The 19,660-nt window shown below is 37.1% G+C and overlaps 1 protein-coding gene across 1 annotated transcript in view; it reads left to right on the top strand.

Annotated features, from left to right (window-relative positions):
* The window catches only part of LOC150091336 (mitogen-activated protein kinase kinase kinase 4-like), a 350,375-nt gene that overhangs the window by 101,396 nt on the left and 229,319 nt on the right, over positions 1 to 19,660 (top strand). The window contains exons 8-10 of the mRNA XM_090390030.1: positions 940 to 1,101; positions 10,781 to 10,806; positions 11,179 to 11,200. Of these exons, the coding sequence (XP_090246156.1) occupies positions 940 to 1,101; positions 10,781 to 10,806; positions 11,179 to 11,200 (210 nt within the window). The remainder of the gene's footprint in view (positions 1 to 939; positions 1,102 to 10,780; positions 10,807 to 11,178; positions 11,201 to 19,660) is intronic.

Below are 19,660 nucleotides of genomic sequence, written 5' to 3' on the forward strand. Positions count from 1 at the left end.
TTACAGGAGTTGATGTTCAGATTTTCTTTCAGCTGGCGAGTCATTGATTGTTGGAAAAAGTTGCCTTTGCAGGTAGTTGACGCTGACAGTTTGAATAAATTCAAAGGTCAACTGGATAGTTAGCTGTGTGAGGAGGGAAGCATATAATTTGTATTTTCATATCTATTTGGGTGTTGTCTTTTTTTTTTTTTTTTTTTTTTGTGAACCATCCTTGGGGGCACCTGAAACAAGTAAATCTGATCGGTCACAAAAAATGCTATGTGGAAGTGATGTCATCCGCAGCCCAGAGGTGAATTATCATAACTTGTATGATTGCAACAATACAAGTATTTGTAATCAAACATTTCAACAATACAAGTATTTGTAATCAAATACTTGTATTGTTACAGTCATACTTTCTACAGCTGCTATTTGATTGTAGTTATTCAAATAGCTGCAATCAAATGGGTAATTAGGCTATTGGCTTGGATTTCACTAACCTCTTCCAAGCCAAGGCTGTTTCACATAAAACCATCTACTGCACATGCTCGGCACACTCGTGTTGGGTTTTTTTTTGGTTTTTTTGTGTGTGTGTGTGCCAGTGCAGCAAAAGCATGTGGCTTCCTTGTACTATATGGCAAATACTATTACTATCTTATATGCACTGTATTTATACTGCCGCTAGGTTGACGCAATCATATATGATATCATCTAATAGAGCTTGCTAGAGATGGATAAAGCAACAGGGTAATGCTATTACAAATATAGAAATAGTGCCAAATTTCACAGAAATTCAGGGAATTGTGCAATTGATGCAATTTTATGAGCACCATTGTAGGTTCTTTTATCAATCTAAAATTTTCAGAAAATGTGCTGAATTAGAGTTTTTATTATATATATATTTCGTACTACTAGTTAGAAAACATATTATTTAATACACTATTCTTATTTTATGTAAAGGTGTACTTAAGTTATTTAGAAAGAAGAATTCTGATGATGCAGAAAGTCTCACAAGTAACTCTTCGTCAGAAAATATATCTTGAAGAAGAATGGGCATTTGTGAGAGCTACAGGACCACATATTCCAGGTGGAGTGGCTGTTGCAGCAAAAAGATTTTGGTGGGTATAGATAATATAATCGTTTTTAGGAGCTTATATGATTATATGATGTAAGCAATTAATTATGTGATCATTAAAAATGAACATGGAAGTGATGTCAATAAGTTTTACTGGATGAGCAGTTGTTGTTGTTATTTTGGTTTTTAGGAGCATTAGCAACTAAGGCCATATTGCTCCGGGAATATGCGGTGGTCATTCCCTGACCTTTCCGTATCCTCCGTATTTGGTGGTGACAGGCTCGAACCCTGGTCTAATCAAGAAGCGTGTGCTACGCACTGCTGCTCCTTCCCACCTGGCTATGGAGGCGCCTATGAGCAATGTATTTAAGTAAAACTACTTAACATTGCACCTTCTTGCTCCTCCTTCCATGTGTTTTTCTCTATTTTTCTTTCTTTTCTTTTCTTTTTTTAGTGAAATTGTAATGTCTTTTAAACATTTTGCTGTAATCAGACTTTAGTTAGTTGATTAAAAAGAAAGCGCTGAATAATAATGAGACACGAGAAATGAGCAAAACATTCTCATGATTATTATTTATCCAAGTTATTTGTTTTCAGTATTGTTTCACAGACTATATGCAAATTTCTTCTGAAACTGAATGTGGTATAAATCTCAGCTTTATCGAACAATCCCTGCAAGAGAGATTGATCAGCACAAGAATTCCTTATGAAGGAAGTGTAAAATAGCCATTGGCACTTTAAATGTACATTGAAATTCCTTACAATGAATACCATTTTAATCAGAATTTCACTGTAATGAAAATTATGTTCAGTTCAGGTCATGGTGGCTTCCCATGTTAATGATGCTTTTATAGCATATTCAAATAAAATAGTTCTGAAGAAAAATTTGGTACAACAGATTACACTGATCAACAAAATAACTTTTTTTTTTTTTCCGCCATCAAAAACATAAACACTTCTAAATCAGTTTTGCACCGTGACTTCAAATGTGTTCTCAGTTTTTTTTTATAACACATCTAGTTTTAACAATAAGACTGTTGATAATATTATTGCAAGTTAATTAAAGTGATTTAATTATAAAATACACGAGACTGGTTTGAAATATGTTTTTATCACTTTTTCAGTTTAAATCCAGTGCACTTTATAAACATTGTTGAAATCATACAATACACTACTGTAAAAAAATATGCACAATTTAAAAATGTTGTGCAGATGATTTCCTTTGGTGCACTTTGTCTAATACATTGCGATACATCATGCAGCAGTAGTTTGCCAATCTTTTTGTTCCAGAAACCTTAATAGTGATTTACCATTGACTTATTATCTCGATGGAATTGTTCTTCCTGATTATCATTTGCCAGGCCAAAGTTTTCAGGAAAGAAGTCTTAATGCAAATGCAAGAAACAAAGTTTCGACAACATCCCATTTCTTTATATGCATTAAGCAGTTTCTGAATGCTTTGTGAGCGGACACCTGTGGTTACCCAAGAAGTTTCCACAAGCCATTTGAATACATTGACGCATTTTTCAAATTTTTCATCCTACTGTGTGAAGCAGGATGAAAGCTTTCTCTGAAACTTTGTGATGTGAGACACTGCAATGGTTCTTTCTTTCACTTTTGCAGCACTGATATCTATAAATTTCTCACTTAAGTAATAGAATCCTCTTGAATTAATCTTACCCATTGCTTTCACAAAACTCTTCATTGAATCCAGTAATGAAACATACTGCACAATAGTTGTTTCTGGCTAATATCTGCTTCCTTGAGGCTGGCCACACATCTGATGTAGAGTGGCATGAGTAATTAGAGACCTGTTAGCTTAACTTCTGTTCCAGCAAAGATAATGGAGTCACTGATTAGAGAAGTAATGCAGGATCATCTAGACAAGAGTGCAGTTATACTTCAGTTGCAGTATGGATTTGTAAAGGGGTGATCTTGTCTTGCCTAGATTGGATTCTATGATGCAGTAACAAGGGAATTGGATGGTAAAAATAATTTTGATATCATATACTTGTATTTCAAGAAAGGTTTTGACATTGATGAACATAATTGACTGCTTTGCAAATTGGAGCATCATGGCATTAAAGGCAAGTTACTGCTGTGGATAAAGGGATGGTTGAGTAGGAGAATACAGTTGATATTAATGGACACTGCTCATTGTGGACTAATGTTATAAGTGGAGAACTACAGGATTTGGTGCCGGCCCAGTTTTCTGTATTTATTAATGATATTAATGAAGGTGTATTAGGCTTAATGTCTAAGTTTGCAGATGATATGAAGGTTGGCAGGGTAGTTAATGACAGTAATGATGGTATGCTACTGCAGCAAGATCTAGAAAAATTAGGCAGATGTGGTGAGAAGTGGCAATTGAGGTTCAACATTGGCAAATGCAAAGTACTGCACATGGGTAGCAGTAATCCCAGATTAGCATACCAATTGTGTGGTACTACACTCAAAGTAGTGGAAAATGAAAAAGATCTGGGGTAATAGTGTAGTCAGATATGAAGTTCTCTGAGCAGTACAGACAGACTACCAGGACAGCACATGGGGGTTTGTCTGTGATATACAGGAGTCTTTATAGTAGGGATAAGGAGGTGATTATTCCATTGTATAAGGCAATGGTCAGCCATTCTTGAGTACTGCATATAGTTCTGGAGATTTCATTTTAAGAAGGATGTATAGTTTCTAGGGCAAGTACAGAGAAAAGCAATGAGATTAGTACACAGAGCAAAGAGGTATTCTTACCAAGAAAGGTTCTGCAAATTGCAGTATCTGGAGACTAGGTCCTGCATGGTGATCTGATTGAGGCGTTTAAGGCTTTGAATGGATTGAGCAAGCTGAATGCTGATGGGATTCTCCTCTTGCTCAGACTATGCATATGAGGGGACATAAATTCAAATTCAGGAAGAACAGTTGCAAAATAGATGTGTGGAAGTTTGCCTTTAGCCAGCTTGTGTTTGATTGCTGGAAGAAACTTCTGTCTGACATTAAGTGGATAGTCTGAATAATAAATTCAAGAAAGAATTAGACAAACTACTGGAGGGGGATGGATAGGTGAAATGAGAAGGGAAAGGGTTTGGGTTTTTTTTTTTTTTTTTTTGGGTGATGCTGTATAATCTTGCTTTTTTTGCATCATCTCCCGCTGCTATTACTAATACTAAAAAATGAATTGGTTTAAAAATGAGGAAAACTTATATGTGAAAATTGTGGAACAAATAATACACTAGTTTCGTTTTAGTATTAATAGTGGCAAACGATGCAAGAAAGCAAGCTTTTACGGCATCAGCCAAAAAAAAAAAAAAAAATCATTTCACCTATCCATCTGCTCCAATAGTTTTTCTAGTTCTTCCTTGAATTTATTCAAATTATCTGCTTTCACAATAATGGATGGAAGCTTTCTCCAGCAATCAACCACCCCCATTGTTGAAGGCAAACTTCTACACATCTGTCCTGTAACCATCCTTCCTCAGTTTGAATTTATATACTCTCATGTGCATAATCTGAACAAGAGGAAGGATCTCATCAGCATTGAGTTTGCTCAAACCATTCAAAGCCTTAAATACATCAATTAGATCACCTTGCAAGTGCCTAGTCTCCAGATGCTGTAATTTTCAGAACTGAAGTCTTTCTTGGTAAGAGCACTCCTTTGTTCTTCTCACCAACCTTGTTACCCTTATGTGTACCTGTTCCAGCAGCTCTACATCCTTCCAAAAATGAGACCTCCAGCCCTGTATACACTACCTGAGGTTGTCTCAACTTGTTATCTGGAGTGCTGTTTTAACCTATGTTTTAGATTAGGAGCTGATAATAAATTCAGTATCATGCCCTCTGTATTTACACATTTTTGAATGATAAAAAATCAGATAATGTGTGATAATGCAGATGACAAGTTTTCATACCATTAGTTACTTTTCCCCCTCACCCTGATATAATTTTAAAAAATGCTCCAATGAAAGAAAATATACAAAAATTAAGTACAGAACCATAGTGAAAAATAGTCATCTGTTTCACTTGCTGTTATTGGGTTAAAGTTTATTCTTTGTATATGTGCAGAAAAATGAACAATAAAAAAAATTTAACATATGAATATATATTTAATATGTGGACAGTAAGTTATATTTACAGTACCAGATTTCTGAATATGTGGTTTAATAAGGTTTTATGTGATGTATTTATTCTAATAAAAATATGCTTTCAAAATGATGACAATATCTATACAAATATGTTTACTTTTGTATTATGTATTTTGCCATTTAATATATTGATTTTAAATTGATATTTAATAAAATAAAGTGGGAATTCTACCTCTGGACAGAAGTATTTCAAAGGAAGGTTCACAACTTGCTCTCTATAACTCTATTTTGCACTTTAAAAAATGGAACTAAGTATAAAAATACCAAAATGCTTAAAGTATGGTACTCACCTTGAATATAATCTGCAATAGTTTTATGAAAAGACTGATGGCTAAATTTAAGGTGGAAGGAAATGGCATTAGGAGGAAGACACTACTACTGATAAAGGGATGGTTCAACAGAGGTTCCTTAAGGATGAAGTTCATATTCTACTGTTACTGACAGATTTGAGTTACTGACTAGAATCACTGAATTTTAAAAAGTCACTCTCGAAATGCTTAGAGAGAGATATCTGTAGAACAAATGGTGACAGCCATGCTAAACTACTGTGAGGAAAACAGACTGCAGCATCAATCTTGTAATAGTTTTGTTTTATAAAGTTATAGAATTCTTATAATACCGTGACAATAGACTAAGAATAAAAATAGCAAAATGCTTAAAGTACGGTACTCACCTTGAATATAATCTGCAATATGAAAAGACTGATGGCTAAATTTAAGGTGGAATGATTGAGTTAATGCATTAAGGTGGGATGAAATTTAATTTAATGGAATTTTAAAATAAGTGCAAGGAAGCAGTAGTGCACTACTCCGTCCCTTGTTGTCATAAAGTAGAAAATAGTTAATCTGGAACATAAGAGTTGAAAATGCCAATAGTCATGACGACAGACTTCCGTTAAGTTATAACGTCTTCAGTTGGCGATGTTAAGTGAGAAGTAATGTGTGCTGTATTTTTAAAGAAATTTCTATACTCTTGTGATGCTCTTTGGAACACGTGGGAATCTCAGATGTGAGAGATTCCAAGCCGAAGAAAGGTGAAAGGGAAGTTTTGCGTTTAGGATGTTGAGATTAGTATTGTGTCAGAACCATTCGATAATGAGGGCTTCATATTGAAGAATTTTGTGGCTGGTTTTAAGTCTTATAATAGTGATAGCAGAGTCAATTAAAGGCGTGTGATTGTGGGTTTGAGCATGTATTGTGAGTTCTGTACTATCTTGTCCCGATCTAAGACTATTACAGTGGTAGTAGATTCGCGAGTGTTGGAGGTTTTGGTAGAACCACATTTGGTAGTATATAATATTGGTAGTACTACTACAAGTTTGGTTCTACCAAAACCTCCAAGACTATTATAATGGTAGTATGCATGAATGTTGGGGGTTTTGGTAGAACCAAACTTGGAATGATGCCAACTATTTTAATGAAATTTTGAAATTTAAACAGTACAATGTCAGAATTGTTTTTTGCATCTGACTCTTCTATGACTACTTCATTGTAGCTAATCACATTGCTCAAACAAGATCTCCCACTAATAAATTCAAGCTGAGATTGCTTTATTGCTCTATTCTCAAGATCCTTGCCTTACTTTCATTGTGTTTTTCCTGGCATATAAGTCAAAATCTAATTACTCTCTTTCCCTCCCCCACCCACTGAACCACTCTTGTGAAGGAGAGAGATTTGCACAACTCCATATTCTCAGGACTTACTCTGAATCCCAGGATTCTCTCAGTTTTATTGCTAAATGTTTGTTTATCACATTTGTGTTTCTTTTAATAAGCACAAATGTGATAAACAAACATTATGGCTGATGGAATTTATCCAGTTTCATTAGCCAAGGTGTTTTGTTCACTTTTAGCTACAAAAATTTCTCTTCCATTTTTTTTTTTTTCCATAAAATTATTTAATCACTCAAGCCATGTAAACATCTGGTATCCCAATCTCAAAAAAATTCATATGTGAATATTTCTGAAAAATATTTATTCATTTTGTTGACAATCTGTACAGGATCATCAGTGGTTTTTCCATTTACATCAATAGGAAGTAAAGTGATGACCAATGTAGTTCATTGCTTTCCTTCCATTGTTAACCTAAGCAAAGAATTCTTTGCATGCTTTGACAAAAACTTCATAATTTGTTTTAGCTAAATTCCCTGAGTGAGTTTGAGATGTGGTCTGAATGACATTTGCATTGGAGGGGGGGTTACACTAATGAATAAAGAAGGTGCTCTTGAGTACTTGTGAGATTTTTATTGTGGCAGTGGGAGACTGATGTTGATACAACAGATTCCATATTCACATACAAGTGCCTATGCTGACAGATTGAAAGATATAAACAATACCTGAATCTGATGCTTCAAGGAAGTGGAGTATCCATGGAATCCACAAAACTGCAGATTCGTGTAGTGTTTTTTACCCTTTGTCAGCACAGGCACTAGCATGTGAGATTTGCTGTCTCAATATTAGTTTTCCCGCTGCCGCAATAAACACCCCATATGTATTGGCGAGTACCTCCTTTGTCCACCAGTCCCTAAGTCCCTAGGTTACAGACAAATTTATACTTACAGTAGGATTCTGTGCCCTCTAATAATTTATAATCACCCTATCTATTTTTGTTCTCTTCCACATGAACTTTTCAGTTCATGTGACATCCAATTTGGTCTGAACTTTGAGCAATATCTCATTGTTGGTGTAATATTCTTAGTATCTTCTACGATTACTTCCCTGAAGAAAACTTATTTGTCATTTGCATTTTTTAATATAAGTTAGGCCCACTGAAAAGAATTGTCTAGGACCATTTGAAAGTACCTCTACAAAAACAAAATTCCTGCCTTTTAACATTGTTGCTGTTTTGATATTTGTGAATTTTACATGGTATAATTTTTGACCTCCCATAATCATGCAGCTGTAACCTTCATGTCATTAACCTCTCATGCATGTCATATGATTAAATGACATCATATACCTGCTGATGGGTATATGGTATCAGACAACAGTGTTCTTTCTTAACTCTCTAGCAGGTGTATCGGTAGAGAAAATCCATTTGAAAAATTTACTACGTGGGAGTTAGTGCAATCACACCATTTTTATACGTAGCAAACTACCCAAAATACATAAATGGCATCATTTTAATTATATCTCATATTGTGAAAACCTTCATGAGTTGCCATGATATTGCACTACTAGGAATAAGTAATGCTTCACCAATGGAGAAGACTGTTGTTACTTATTTTCAGCAGATACCACCATCTAGATGGCACCGTTTCAAGGCTTTTTGGCCTCTTCAAGTGGGTGGGCAGGTATTCTGGTGTTGCATTCATGATGACTCAGTTATGAAGTACGAGGTGTGACAATAAAAAATTTTGAGAATAATTCATTTAAAAATTATTTTGAAAATTATACAGATGTGAGGCCATCACCTTCAAAGTAGTCCCCTTCAGACTGTACACACACACACACACACATTCCAGCGTAGGATCCATTGATTGTAAAATTTCTGGTACTCACTTTCTGGTACCTGCATTACATTACTCTGAATTTCAAAAACTGACTGGAAATACGTGCCTTTCATGATTCCTTTCAGTTGAAGAAATAAAAAGAGTCACAAGGAGACAAATCAGGTGAATCAGAGGGTTCTGCAACGTTGTGATTGATTTTGAGGTTAAAACTCTTTCGTTACAATAGTGGAATGTGCAGGAGCATTGTCATGATGCAAAATCCATGACTAAGCAATTTCAGGTCGAATCCAGTTGACTTGCTTGTGAAGCCTTTCCAAAACTTGAAGGTAAAATTGCTGATTGACAGTTTCATTAGGTGGAACAGACTCTTTGTGGACAATTTTTTTTTTTTTTGATCAAAAAAGCAAATTAACATGGTTTTGACTTTGACATTCTCACTTTTTTGGGTTTTGATGAGGAAGCTCCCTTCCATTGTTGACTTTGCCTTTTTGTTTCGGGGTCATAAGAAAATACCCAGCTTTCATCCCCCGTAATCACACGAGAAAGCAAATCTGGAACATCTTCAGTGCTTTCCAACATCTCCTGATAATGTCACAACCAAATTTCTTTCTGCTCATGAGAGCGGTTTTTCGGTACCAGCTTTGCACACACTTTCCTCATCAACAAATTTTCAGTCAAAATTAATCTAACACTTTTCCGATTGATGTTTAGTTTTTCGGCAATCATTTTTATGGTTCACCGCCTATTACTTCGAAAAAGATCACGAACAATGTTTTCATCATGTCGAGTCATGGAAGGACGCCCTGAACATTCATCGTCTTCGACGGATTCAAGTCCTTCTCGAAACTGTTTTGCCCAATTGAAAATGCATAGTTTCGACACAGTATCATTTTCATAAATTGTGGTCAACTTTTCATAAATATAAATTGATGATTCACCAGTTTTCATCAAAAATTTTATCACAACTTTTTGCTCTAAATTGCGTTCCATTTTTCACGTAACATGGAACTGAAACACGTCTTTACACGAACTAACGTACAATGACTGAAACGACTGAAGATGTTTACCCTTTGCATGCAGGTAGAGGGGGGTTCAGGCTGCACAGTGGGAGGACGTAACGGTTTACAGTGTGGGCACTTTGACAGAAACAAAATTATTCTTGAAATTTTGTCACACCTCGTATAACGCCACAATATGAGAGATGCCTGATGGTGTGTAGTTATTTATGATTTTTAGTCTTAATTACTGCACACCATCAGGCATCTCATATTGTGGGGTTGTGATGAATGCAACATCAGGGTACCTGCCCACCCACCAAAGGGAGGGAAAAAAAGCCTTGAAATGGTGCCGTCTGGGTGGTAGTATCTGCCAAGAATAAGTAACAACAGTCTTTTCCATTGGTGAAACATTTCATATTCAAGGTAGTGCAATATCATGGCAACTTGTTCTGAAGGTTTCATAATATGAGATATAATTAAAAACAGTGCCATTTACCTATTTTGGGTAGTAGATGACTTTCATCAACCGGTGAAATACCACCACTTTGCTTATTGGAGGCTTGAAGTGGTGAAACCCATGTTTAGTCTCTAGAGCAAAGTTTCCGGCATCTCCCCCGCCCCTGCCATACTCCTCCTCCTTCAACCCATGCACGGTACTAAGTATTATAGGTTTTGATACCTTTCATGTTTGGGGTTTTCATAAAAAAAAAAAAAAAAAAAAAAAAAAGTTTGTTACATAAAAATTATGCAATTGCACTAACCCATACATTATTAAAATATCTGTTAGAATTACATTGATATGAATTTTAGTATTTCTTCAGTATGGTTTTATCTTTAAATCTATATCACAAATTGTGTTGTCAAAACCTGCCTGCCTGCTCTATGTAACAAATTTGTGGAATTGCAATAAATATCTAACAGAGGGACAACAAATAATACTTGGCACCTAATATTAGTAGTAGCAAATTATGCAAGGAAGTAAGATTATACTGCATTAGCCAAAAACAACAAGTTAATGTGCACAGTACGTTACATTTCAAGAACATTAACAAATAGTAAGGAGTGAAGGTGGAGTTGGGTTTCTGGCCCATAAAGATTTTAAAAACAACATTTTGGAATTCAAAAGTACATCACCAAGGGTGTCAAGACTAATACTCAAGATTTCTAAGAGGTACAAGCTAAAGATTATAATGATTTATGCACCAACATCGAGCCATGATGATGAAGAGGTTGAAGAAATGTACACTGAAATTGACTTCAATGCTAAGGTTGGAAAAAGGCAAAACAGCGCAGAAAGAGGAACTATAGGAAATTTTGGAATTGGTGAAAGAAATAAAAGAGGTGAAAGACTTGTGGAATTTGCAGAATCTCAAGGAATGTCAGTAATGAACACTTTTTTCAAGAAAAGGGTGAACAGAAAGTGGACATGGAAGAGTCCAAATGGATTAACAACTAATGAAATCGACTTCATCCTCACTAACAGAAGATATATTGTGACTGATGTTACCGTCCTGAATAAGGTAAATGTTGGAAGTGATCACAGAATGGTAAGACGTACACTTGATATAGATGTAGGAAAGGAAAGGAAAAAGCTGACTCGAGTAAATAATACAAAGGTCTTTGAGATAACAGAAGAGGAGAAAAAGCAGTATGTACTGGAACTTAAGAACAAGTTTGAGCTTCTGTAGACTGCTCAGGACCAAGATATCGACGAGGAATATTACAACTTTCTGAAAGTGATAAAGCCCAAGAAACCTATAGGGAAACAGAAATCCAAAGAAGAAAAAATTAGTCAAGAAACACTTGTCATGATGAACCAAAGACGACAAATGAAGAGCAAGAAAAACACTGACAGGGAGAAAATTGAGTATACTGAGTTATGCAAAGCCATTAGAAAGAGACTCAGAGAGGACATAAGAAGATTTAACACAAGAAAAGTAGAACAAGCATTAAGGGAAAACAAAGGATTTAAATCAGCAGCCATGAGCAGTAATACAGAAAGACAAATGATACTGAAACTGAAGAATAGCGATGGTGTACTTATAAACAGCAGAGAAGGCATAATTCAAATAGCAGAAGACTACTATAGAGAATTATACAAGGAGCGAGGGAATGATACCAGCAGTGGGGAAGATGGATTGCAAAGTAGCAACACATACGACATACCCGATATTCTTCCTGATGAGGTAGAACATGCATTGAAGAAAATGAAGAATCGGAAAGCCCCGGGGGAAGATGAAGTTACTGTAGAGTTGTTAAAATTGGGAGGAAGAGACATAACACAAAAACTGGCAAGGCTCTTCGCAAAGTGCATTAGAAAAGGTGCAATGCCTAAGCAGTGGAATAATGCAATCATAGTTTTGCTGCATAAGAAAGGAGATAAATCAGAAATTGGAAATTATAGACCAATTAGCTTGTTATCGCATATCTACAAGTTGTTCACAAGGGTCATTACTAACAGATTAGAAAGAATACTTGATGAGAATCAACCGAAAGAGCAAGCTGGCTTTAGGACAGGATTCTTAAGTATGGATCACCTTCACGTAATATCACAGCTAATGGAGAAAGCAAATGAATATAAAACACCATTATGCCTGGCATTTGTGGATTATGAAAAGGCATTTGTCTCCATACAGCATAAGGCAATGTTTCGGGCACTGGAAAGACAAGGTATAGATACTCCATATATTATGATTTTGAAGAAAATATATGAGAGTGCTACATCCTTTATTAGACTAGACAAAGACAGTAGCAAATTTAAAATCGAGAAAGGAGTTCGACAAGGAGACACAATATCTCCGAAGCTGTTTACTGCTGCCCTTGAGGAAGCTTTCAGAAGATTAGACTGGTCGCAGAAAGGAGTCAATATGAACGGAGAGTACCTAAACCATTTACGATTTGCAGATGACATTGTGGTCATAAGCCACGATCCCAAAGAATTAGAGGAAAATCTTAATCAGTTATGCACAGTTAGTAAGGATTTTGGACTAAAGATGAATGTGGCTAAAACAAAAGTAATGATGAACAAGTATGCCACGGAAAGGGAAATAATGATTGAAGGAGCAGTAATTGAAAAGGTGGAGTCATATACTTATCTGGGACAAGTTATTAGCTGTAATAATGATAAATGGCTGGAAGTCAAGAGAAGAATAAATTTTGGATGGATAGCATTCAGGAAATATAGTCACATACTGAAGAGCAATATCCCAGTTTGTCTGAAATGTAAAATAATGAACCAATGTATACTCCCCACCATGACTTATGGAAGTGAAACTTGGGCACTCGCCAAAAGAATGGAAGAGAAGCTAAGAACTACACAGCGAAGAATGGAACGAATTATATTGGGAATCAGACTGTTAGATAAGAAGAGAAACACGTGGATTAGGCAGCAAACTCAAGTAAAGGACATTCTTATCAAAACTAAAGAACTAAAATGGTCTTGGGCAGGACACGTAGCTCGAAGACATGATGACAGATGGACTAAGAAAATAACAGAATGGTACCCAAGAGGGGCTAGAAGAAAACCTGGAAGACAAAGGCGGAGATGGATAGATGAAATTCATGAGTTTTTGAGTAGTAAATGGATGGCCAGTGCTCAAAACAGAAGGAACTGGAAAGTTGCTGGAGAGGCCTTCATCCTGCAGTGGATTGAAAATGGCTGATGATGATGATGATGAACAAATAGTAATAATTCATGATTTATAATAATAATAATAAAAAAAAAAAAAAAAAAAGACCAGTGACCTTTGTGTGAACCAAGAACATTTCATTTCTGTGTTTCATTCCACATGTGTCAACAAATATAATATCAGTGCTTCCACTACAATATACATATGGATAGTGTATGTGATATGTATGAAATAAAACTAAATAGTAATTGCTGTATTTCTGTTGGTTCGATTTTAATAAAATTTGGAATGGCTTGATAAATTATTCTACAAGAGTGAAATAATTTCAAGAAAATCCAAATGCTGGGAGTCGAATCATTACATGTGGACAGATGGACAAAGAAATAATAATTGTAACATCTCTTTGGGTCTAATTTTAATAAATTTGAGTTGATTTGACAGATATTTTTAAAAGGTCCAATTATAAAATTTCATGAAAATCCATCCACTAGGAGTAAAGTTATTACATGCAGACAGACAGGCAGACATATAGACATGGTGAAGACAATAGGAATGTTATGCATATTTGCTAATGTGCCTGAAAAAAAATTTGCATTTTTTTTAAATGCAAATCTCCTATTCATTATTTCTAATAATTTTTCTAGTTTCTTGAATTTATACAAATTATCCACTTCCACAACATCAAATGTAAGTGTTCTAGCAATCTACATCCATCCTCAATCATTAATTTAAATCATCCTCAATATAGCTGACTGGGCTAGCCAGGTAGGTAAAGTGCATGCTTGACAACCCAAAGGTGTGTAGTATAAGTGTTTTTAGGGTCAAGCAGCACCAGGGGTTCTCCCCATCTCCGTGTAGTTTACGTTGTGGTGTATTACAGTACACTGTAAATGCCAGAGATTTAAAAGTGTGTGGATCTTTGATTGTGTAATGTCGTGTACCGTTGTTCTTCTGGCCATTTAGCCGCTGGACCCCTGTTGGAATCCAACGTTGCTCCACTTATGCCCCGTGGAGGCAGCCCAGGAACTCCGTAGACTTAGTTTACTCTGGTCGCGGGTTCGATTCCCGCCTCGGGCTTGGATCACAGTAAAATGCAAAAACTTTGGGAGGTGTGTTATGGCCATAAAGATGATGCGCTAACAATAAAAAAAAAAAAAAAAAATCCTCAATTTAAATTTATAATCCCTCATGTGCATTGAGCTGGAAATCAGCATTTAGCTTATTCAATCTCTTCAAAGTCTTAAACACCTCCATGAGATCTCCTAGTAGGTGCAGTCTCCAGATGTTGCAATTTTCAAAATTAGTCTTTCTTGGTATGAGCACCCATTTATTTACCTCACTAATCTTGTTGCCCTCTCTCTTCGCCCATTCCAATGGATCTATATCGTTTCTAAAATGAGGATTTCAGACATGTATATATACTTAAGATGTGGCCTGACCATTGTCTTATAAAGAGGATTAATCACTTCCTTTGTCATAGCAGCACATTTGCACTTCTCAGAGAACTGCACAATTACCCCCAGGTCTTATTCATTCCCCACTACCCTGAGTATGGTGCCAAACATTTAATATATTATTCTGAGATTGCTGCTACACATATGCAGCCATATTGCCTAATTTTTCTAGATCTTTTTACACTAACATACCCTAATTACTGTCATTAACCACTTGCCAACCTCTCATGTTATCTGAAAACTTAGACATCAAACCTGATATGTCTTCATCATTATCATTAATAAGTGCTGAAAATAACAATGGGCCCAGCACTGACCCTGAGCAACTTCACAAATAACATTAGTCCAAGAAGAGCAGTGCGCCGACCGGGCTAGCCGGGTGGGTAAAGTGCCTGCCTGGCAACCCAAAGGTCGCGGGTTTGAATCCCACCTTGGGCTTGGATCAAAGCACTGCAAAAACCTTGGGAGGTGCATTATGGCCACAGAAGCCGATGTGCCAACAACTACCAAAAAAAAAAAAAAAAGAAATAAAAGAGCAGTGCTTATTGAGAATTACTCTTTCTCTTCTCCCACCCAACCATCCCTTTATCCATAGCAGAAATTTGCCCCTTAGTGCTGCACTGCTCCAATTTGTGCAGCAGTCTTTTTTGTGGAACAGTGTTGTCAAAAGCTCTCCTGAAATCTATATGTATGATGTCAAAGTTATTTTTTGCATCCATTTCCTTGTTGTGACATCATAGTATCCCATCAGATTGGTTGGACAAGATCACCCTTAACAGATCTATGCTGTGACTGCATGGTTACAGGTCTGAATGCAGTACAACTTCATTCATTCCTGTACAGGTGATCTTGCATTACTTCTTTAACCAGTGACTCTATTTTCCATGGAACAGAAGTCTAGATAACAGGTCTGTAATTACTTCCTTTCACCCTTTAATCTCCCTTTGTGAAATGGGGATATGTTCATGCACATCCATTTCATAGGAAACAACCCTGAATTCAGTGATGCTCTCCTAATTATGGCTAAATGTTTGGTTAAATTTTTTGCTACCTCCCTTAATATAATTAGATAGATCCCATCCACTCTACAGGGTGTCTCAAAAATATTAGTACAAATGTTTAGGGGAGGTAGGTAACATCTAAAGGAATGTGAATCGCATAGGAACCCATAACCGGAAACGTCACGGGAAAGTAGTAGCAGAGGCACAAAAAGCAGAAATGACACAAGACAGTAATTAGTGGCAAACATTTATTTGACATAATATTAACAATGGAGTAAGAGATGGATGCATTTCATGATGTTACAACAGATGCTCGAAGGTTCCACCATGAGATGCGATGCATGCGTGACACCAACGCAGCATGGATTGTCGGACATGGTTGAACACACCTGGAGTTTTTTTGACAGTAGCAGCAGCGCAGACGAGTCTCGCCACGAGATCCATTTCCATCTCCACAGGCGATTCATACACGATAGATTTGAGGGTCCCCCACAGAAAGAAACCAAGGCTCGATAAATCAGGTGAACGTGGGGGCCAGGCAACGGGTCCACCACGGCCAATCCATCGACGCCCAAAATGCCTATTCAAATGGTCACGAACACACCTTCCATAATGGGCAGGCACCCCATCATGTTGAAACCAAATGTTGCGTCTCACATTTTCTGAAACATCATCAAGTTACCCTGGTAGAACTTGTTCAAGAAAGATCTGATATTTCGCGGAGTTCATGCGGGATGGTAACAGGTATGGTCGGTGACTGCCGACTAAGCAGACACCGACCATACCTGCCCACACATTTATTGCGAAGCGATGTTGTGCCACACGGGGGGCACACACCGTGTGTGTTGTCGTGAGCCCACACATGAGCATTGTGCTGATTGAATAAGCCTCATCCGTGAACAAAACATAGGCTGGAAAATTCAAGTCTTGAACACTTTCTTGGAGAAACCACTGTGCAAAAGCCACACATGCAGGGATGATCTCAGGGGGAGCAGTAACCTTTGGAGATGAAAGGGGTGTAAGGAATCGTCATGCCAGACATGCTGTACGCTGCAACGAGACCCTCCTAAGGCAGAGGCAACGGCACGTGTGCTGGTAGTAGGAATATTCTGGACTTTTTTCCATGGCGGGAGTTTGCGTCGAATGTGGTCTGCCTGCACTACTCCTGTTACCTCTAAATGACCCATAATCGCACAAATTTTGATGCACACGTGCAAACAAACGGTGGTCCAGTACATGTCTGTCTGGGAAGCACTCTCCATAAATTCATTGAGCAACTCGTCCATTGCCCTCTGCTAATCCATACACTAGGTGCCTGTCTGCCAGCTCACAGTTTGTATATCGATGCATGCTCTTCGTGCAGCGACTACTACTTGAATGAGTAAACCAGAAATTTTCCCTCCTGCGAACTGATGAACAGCGCAGTGTACTGACTTACGGTGAAGTTTCCGGTTGTGAATTCCTATGCGATTCACATTCCTTTAGGTGTTACCTACCTCCCCTAAACGTTTGTACCAATATTTTTGAGACACCCTGTATATGCTGTATTTACATTTAGCTTCAGAGTTTCTCTAACACTTTCCTCTTGATTATAACAAAACCATATAGCTTCCTGATTCTGCAACATTGTCTACGTTGATATAATTCTGGCATCCCCATCTCAAAAAAATTCCTCATGTATGAATGAACGTAGGTGCAAAATATCTATTCAGTTTGTCAACAGGACCATCAAGATTTAAACTGTTTATGACCAGAGGACCAATGTGATTCATCCCCTTTCTTCTAATCCTTGTATAAATGATGAAGCCTTTGCTACACTTTTCTTTGCATTCTTTGCTGGAGACTTCTCATATTCTGCCTTAGCATGCTTTACCTCCTTTGTGACATGATTGCATACTAGTTAAGCCCAACTGTAAGCCCTGTGATGGGATGCATTTAAATTATTACCTGATAATTTATATGCAACTGATGCAATTTTCTTCTCTGCCACAAGTCCCTTCAGTTCATCCTGCATCCATTTAGGTCTAAGCCTAGAACATTATATCTTAGTTAGTGTAAAAAAAAGCCTAGTAGCTTCTGTGATTATTACCCAGAATGCTTTCCATTTAGAACTCACTGTTGGTAGCATTATCAGTTGGTTCCAGTGAATATAATTTAAAAGTTGTTTAAGATTACTGCAGTCACCTTTATGAAAGCAAAAGCCCTTTCCTTTGTCCTTATCGTGATTAAATCTTTAAGTAAATCCCATATCAGTATACTGATCATTGCACTGGTGGTTCTTTTATCTGCAGATTGTTAATGCATGAAGAGTCACTGCTGATATTCAGATGAAGAACAGAACATTGCACTCTTCCATTGCCTCTCTAAAGTGCTGGTGTAGAAAAAAGTTATCCAAGAAATTCATAATCTTTCTACTGTGTGAGTGACTGACCCACAAGTTCCATTCAATATCTGGAAAGTTGAGATCCCTCATTATAAGGCATTGTGATACTGGCCTACTCTGTTTATATAGTTGTTCATTATACTGTTCACAGTCATTAGGCCTATAACACACTCTGCCCTTATTTTTTGTTTTACCAGCAGTGTATATTACACCAGACTGACTGAACATTACACTGGCCACCTATGTCAGCTGGATTCTCTATTTTAGATTTTCTTTGCTTCTTAACTTAGAGCATAACTCATCCTTTCCTCTTGTCCTTTCTGTACATGTTCTGACCATATTCAGATTTGCATCCATTATGTCTGTGCCACCATCTCTGATATGCATACAATGACCGCATTTGTTGACTTAGCCAATATATTTGGTTGCCAGTAAATTTTTCAAATTTATCTACTATACCCATGCTATTAGTGTACAAGCAAAGGTCACATATACCTGTTTTTACTTTTACTAACCCCAACACAACTCATGTATTTGCTTGTTCCATGAGTAGCCCCAGCAGTCCTTGAAATCCCCAAAACCTCCAGGTTGCTGCATGTTCCATTATAAGCAGCCACAGGCAGAAGTGTAAAAATCACGTGCACTTCTACCTGTGGTTACTGTTAATCTATTAGTCTGTATGTCCCCCCCCCCACCAAGCTAGCAGTTTTTATTCTTGTACCCCTCTGTTTAAGTGTATCCCATTGGTGTAAAAGCAGTCTTATCGACAAGCACAGACCTTGCTGAAAAACTCTGCCACATCCTTGCATAGTCTCTTCAGGGCTGGATTAATTGACAAGACTCATTATGTACTCCTATCTTGTCTGGGCAGAATTGCAAACACTGCCCAGACATGATAGGAGTGCATAATAGGCAGAATTGTAATCATAACTTTGCACTCTGCTCAACATTGCTTTGTACTTGTTAAGTAAATCCTCAGGTCTCCTACTCTTAATATCATTAGTACTTTTGTGCCCTTAAAAGATTGTGCTGGCCTGTAACATTGTCAACTTTTGCCCCAGCAGACATATCCTGGTCTTATTCCAGCTATCCTTTTTACAGAGCATATTTCCCATTTCCCTGATAGCAGAGTCATCGACAACAGCTACCTCTTATGAGACCAGTGCAATCTGCTGTGAAGGATTTTGTTGTGTCTTGTGTTGGATGAGGGTAGTCTCTAACGTTGGGCTGGGCAGCTGAGTGCTTGAAATAGTCCCTCCTTTTTAATTTCTTTCAGGGCATCAACCCTGTTTTTCAAGTCCTCATATAAACCTATCAGAATGCTGTGACTGCTGCATGTTCTTTGCATATAACAATGCATTGCCAGATTTTGTTATATAATAGGTGCTAAGCTATTTTCATTTCTAAATAACACTACTGACTTTCTTATTTCTTAACAAAAAAAAAAAAAAAAAAGCCAACCTATGTGGTTAGAACCTTTGAGCCGCTTATTTACTATAATTTAAAACCATACATTTGCCACTGTGCTGCACTGTACTACAAGTTACGAATTACGAAA

This window comes from Mastigoproctus giganteus, chromosome 1, assembly GCF_048544385.1.
Source record: "Mastigoproctus giganteus isolate SK-2022 chromosome 1, ASM4854438v1, whole genome shotgun sequence".
Taxonomy (NCBI): domain Eukaryota; kingdom Metazoa; phylum Arthropoda; class Arachnida; order Uropygi; family Thelyphonidae; genus Mastigoproctus; species Mastigoproctus giganteus.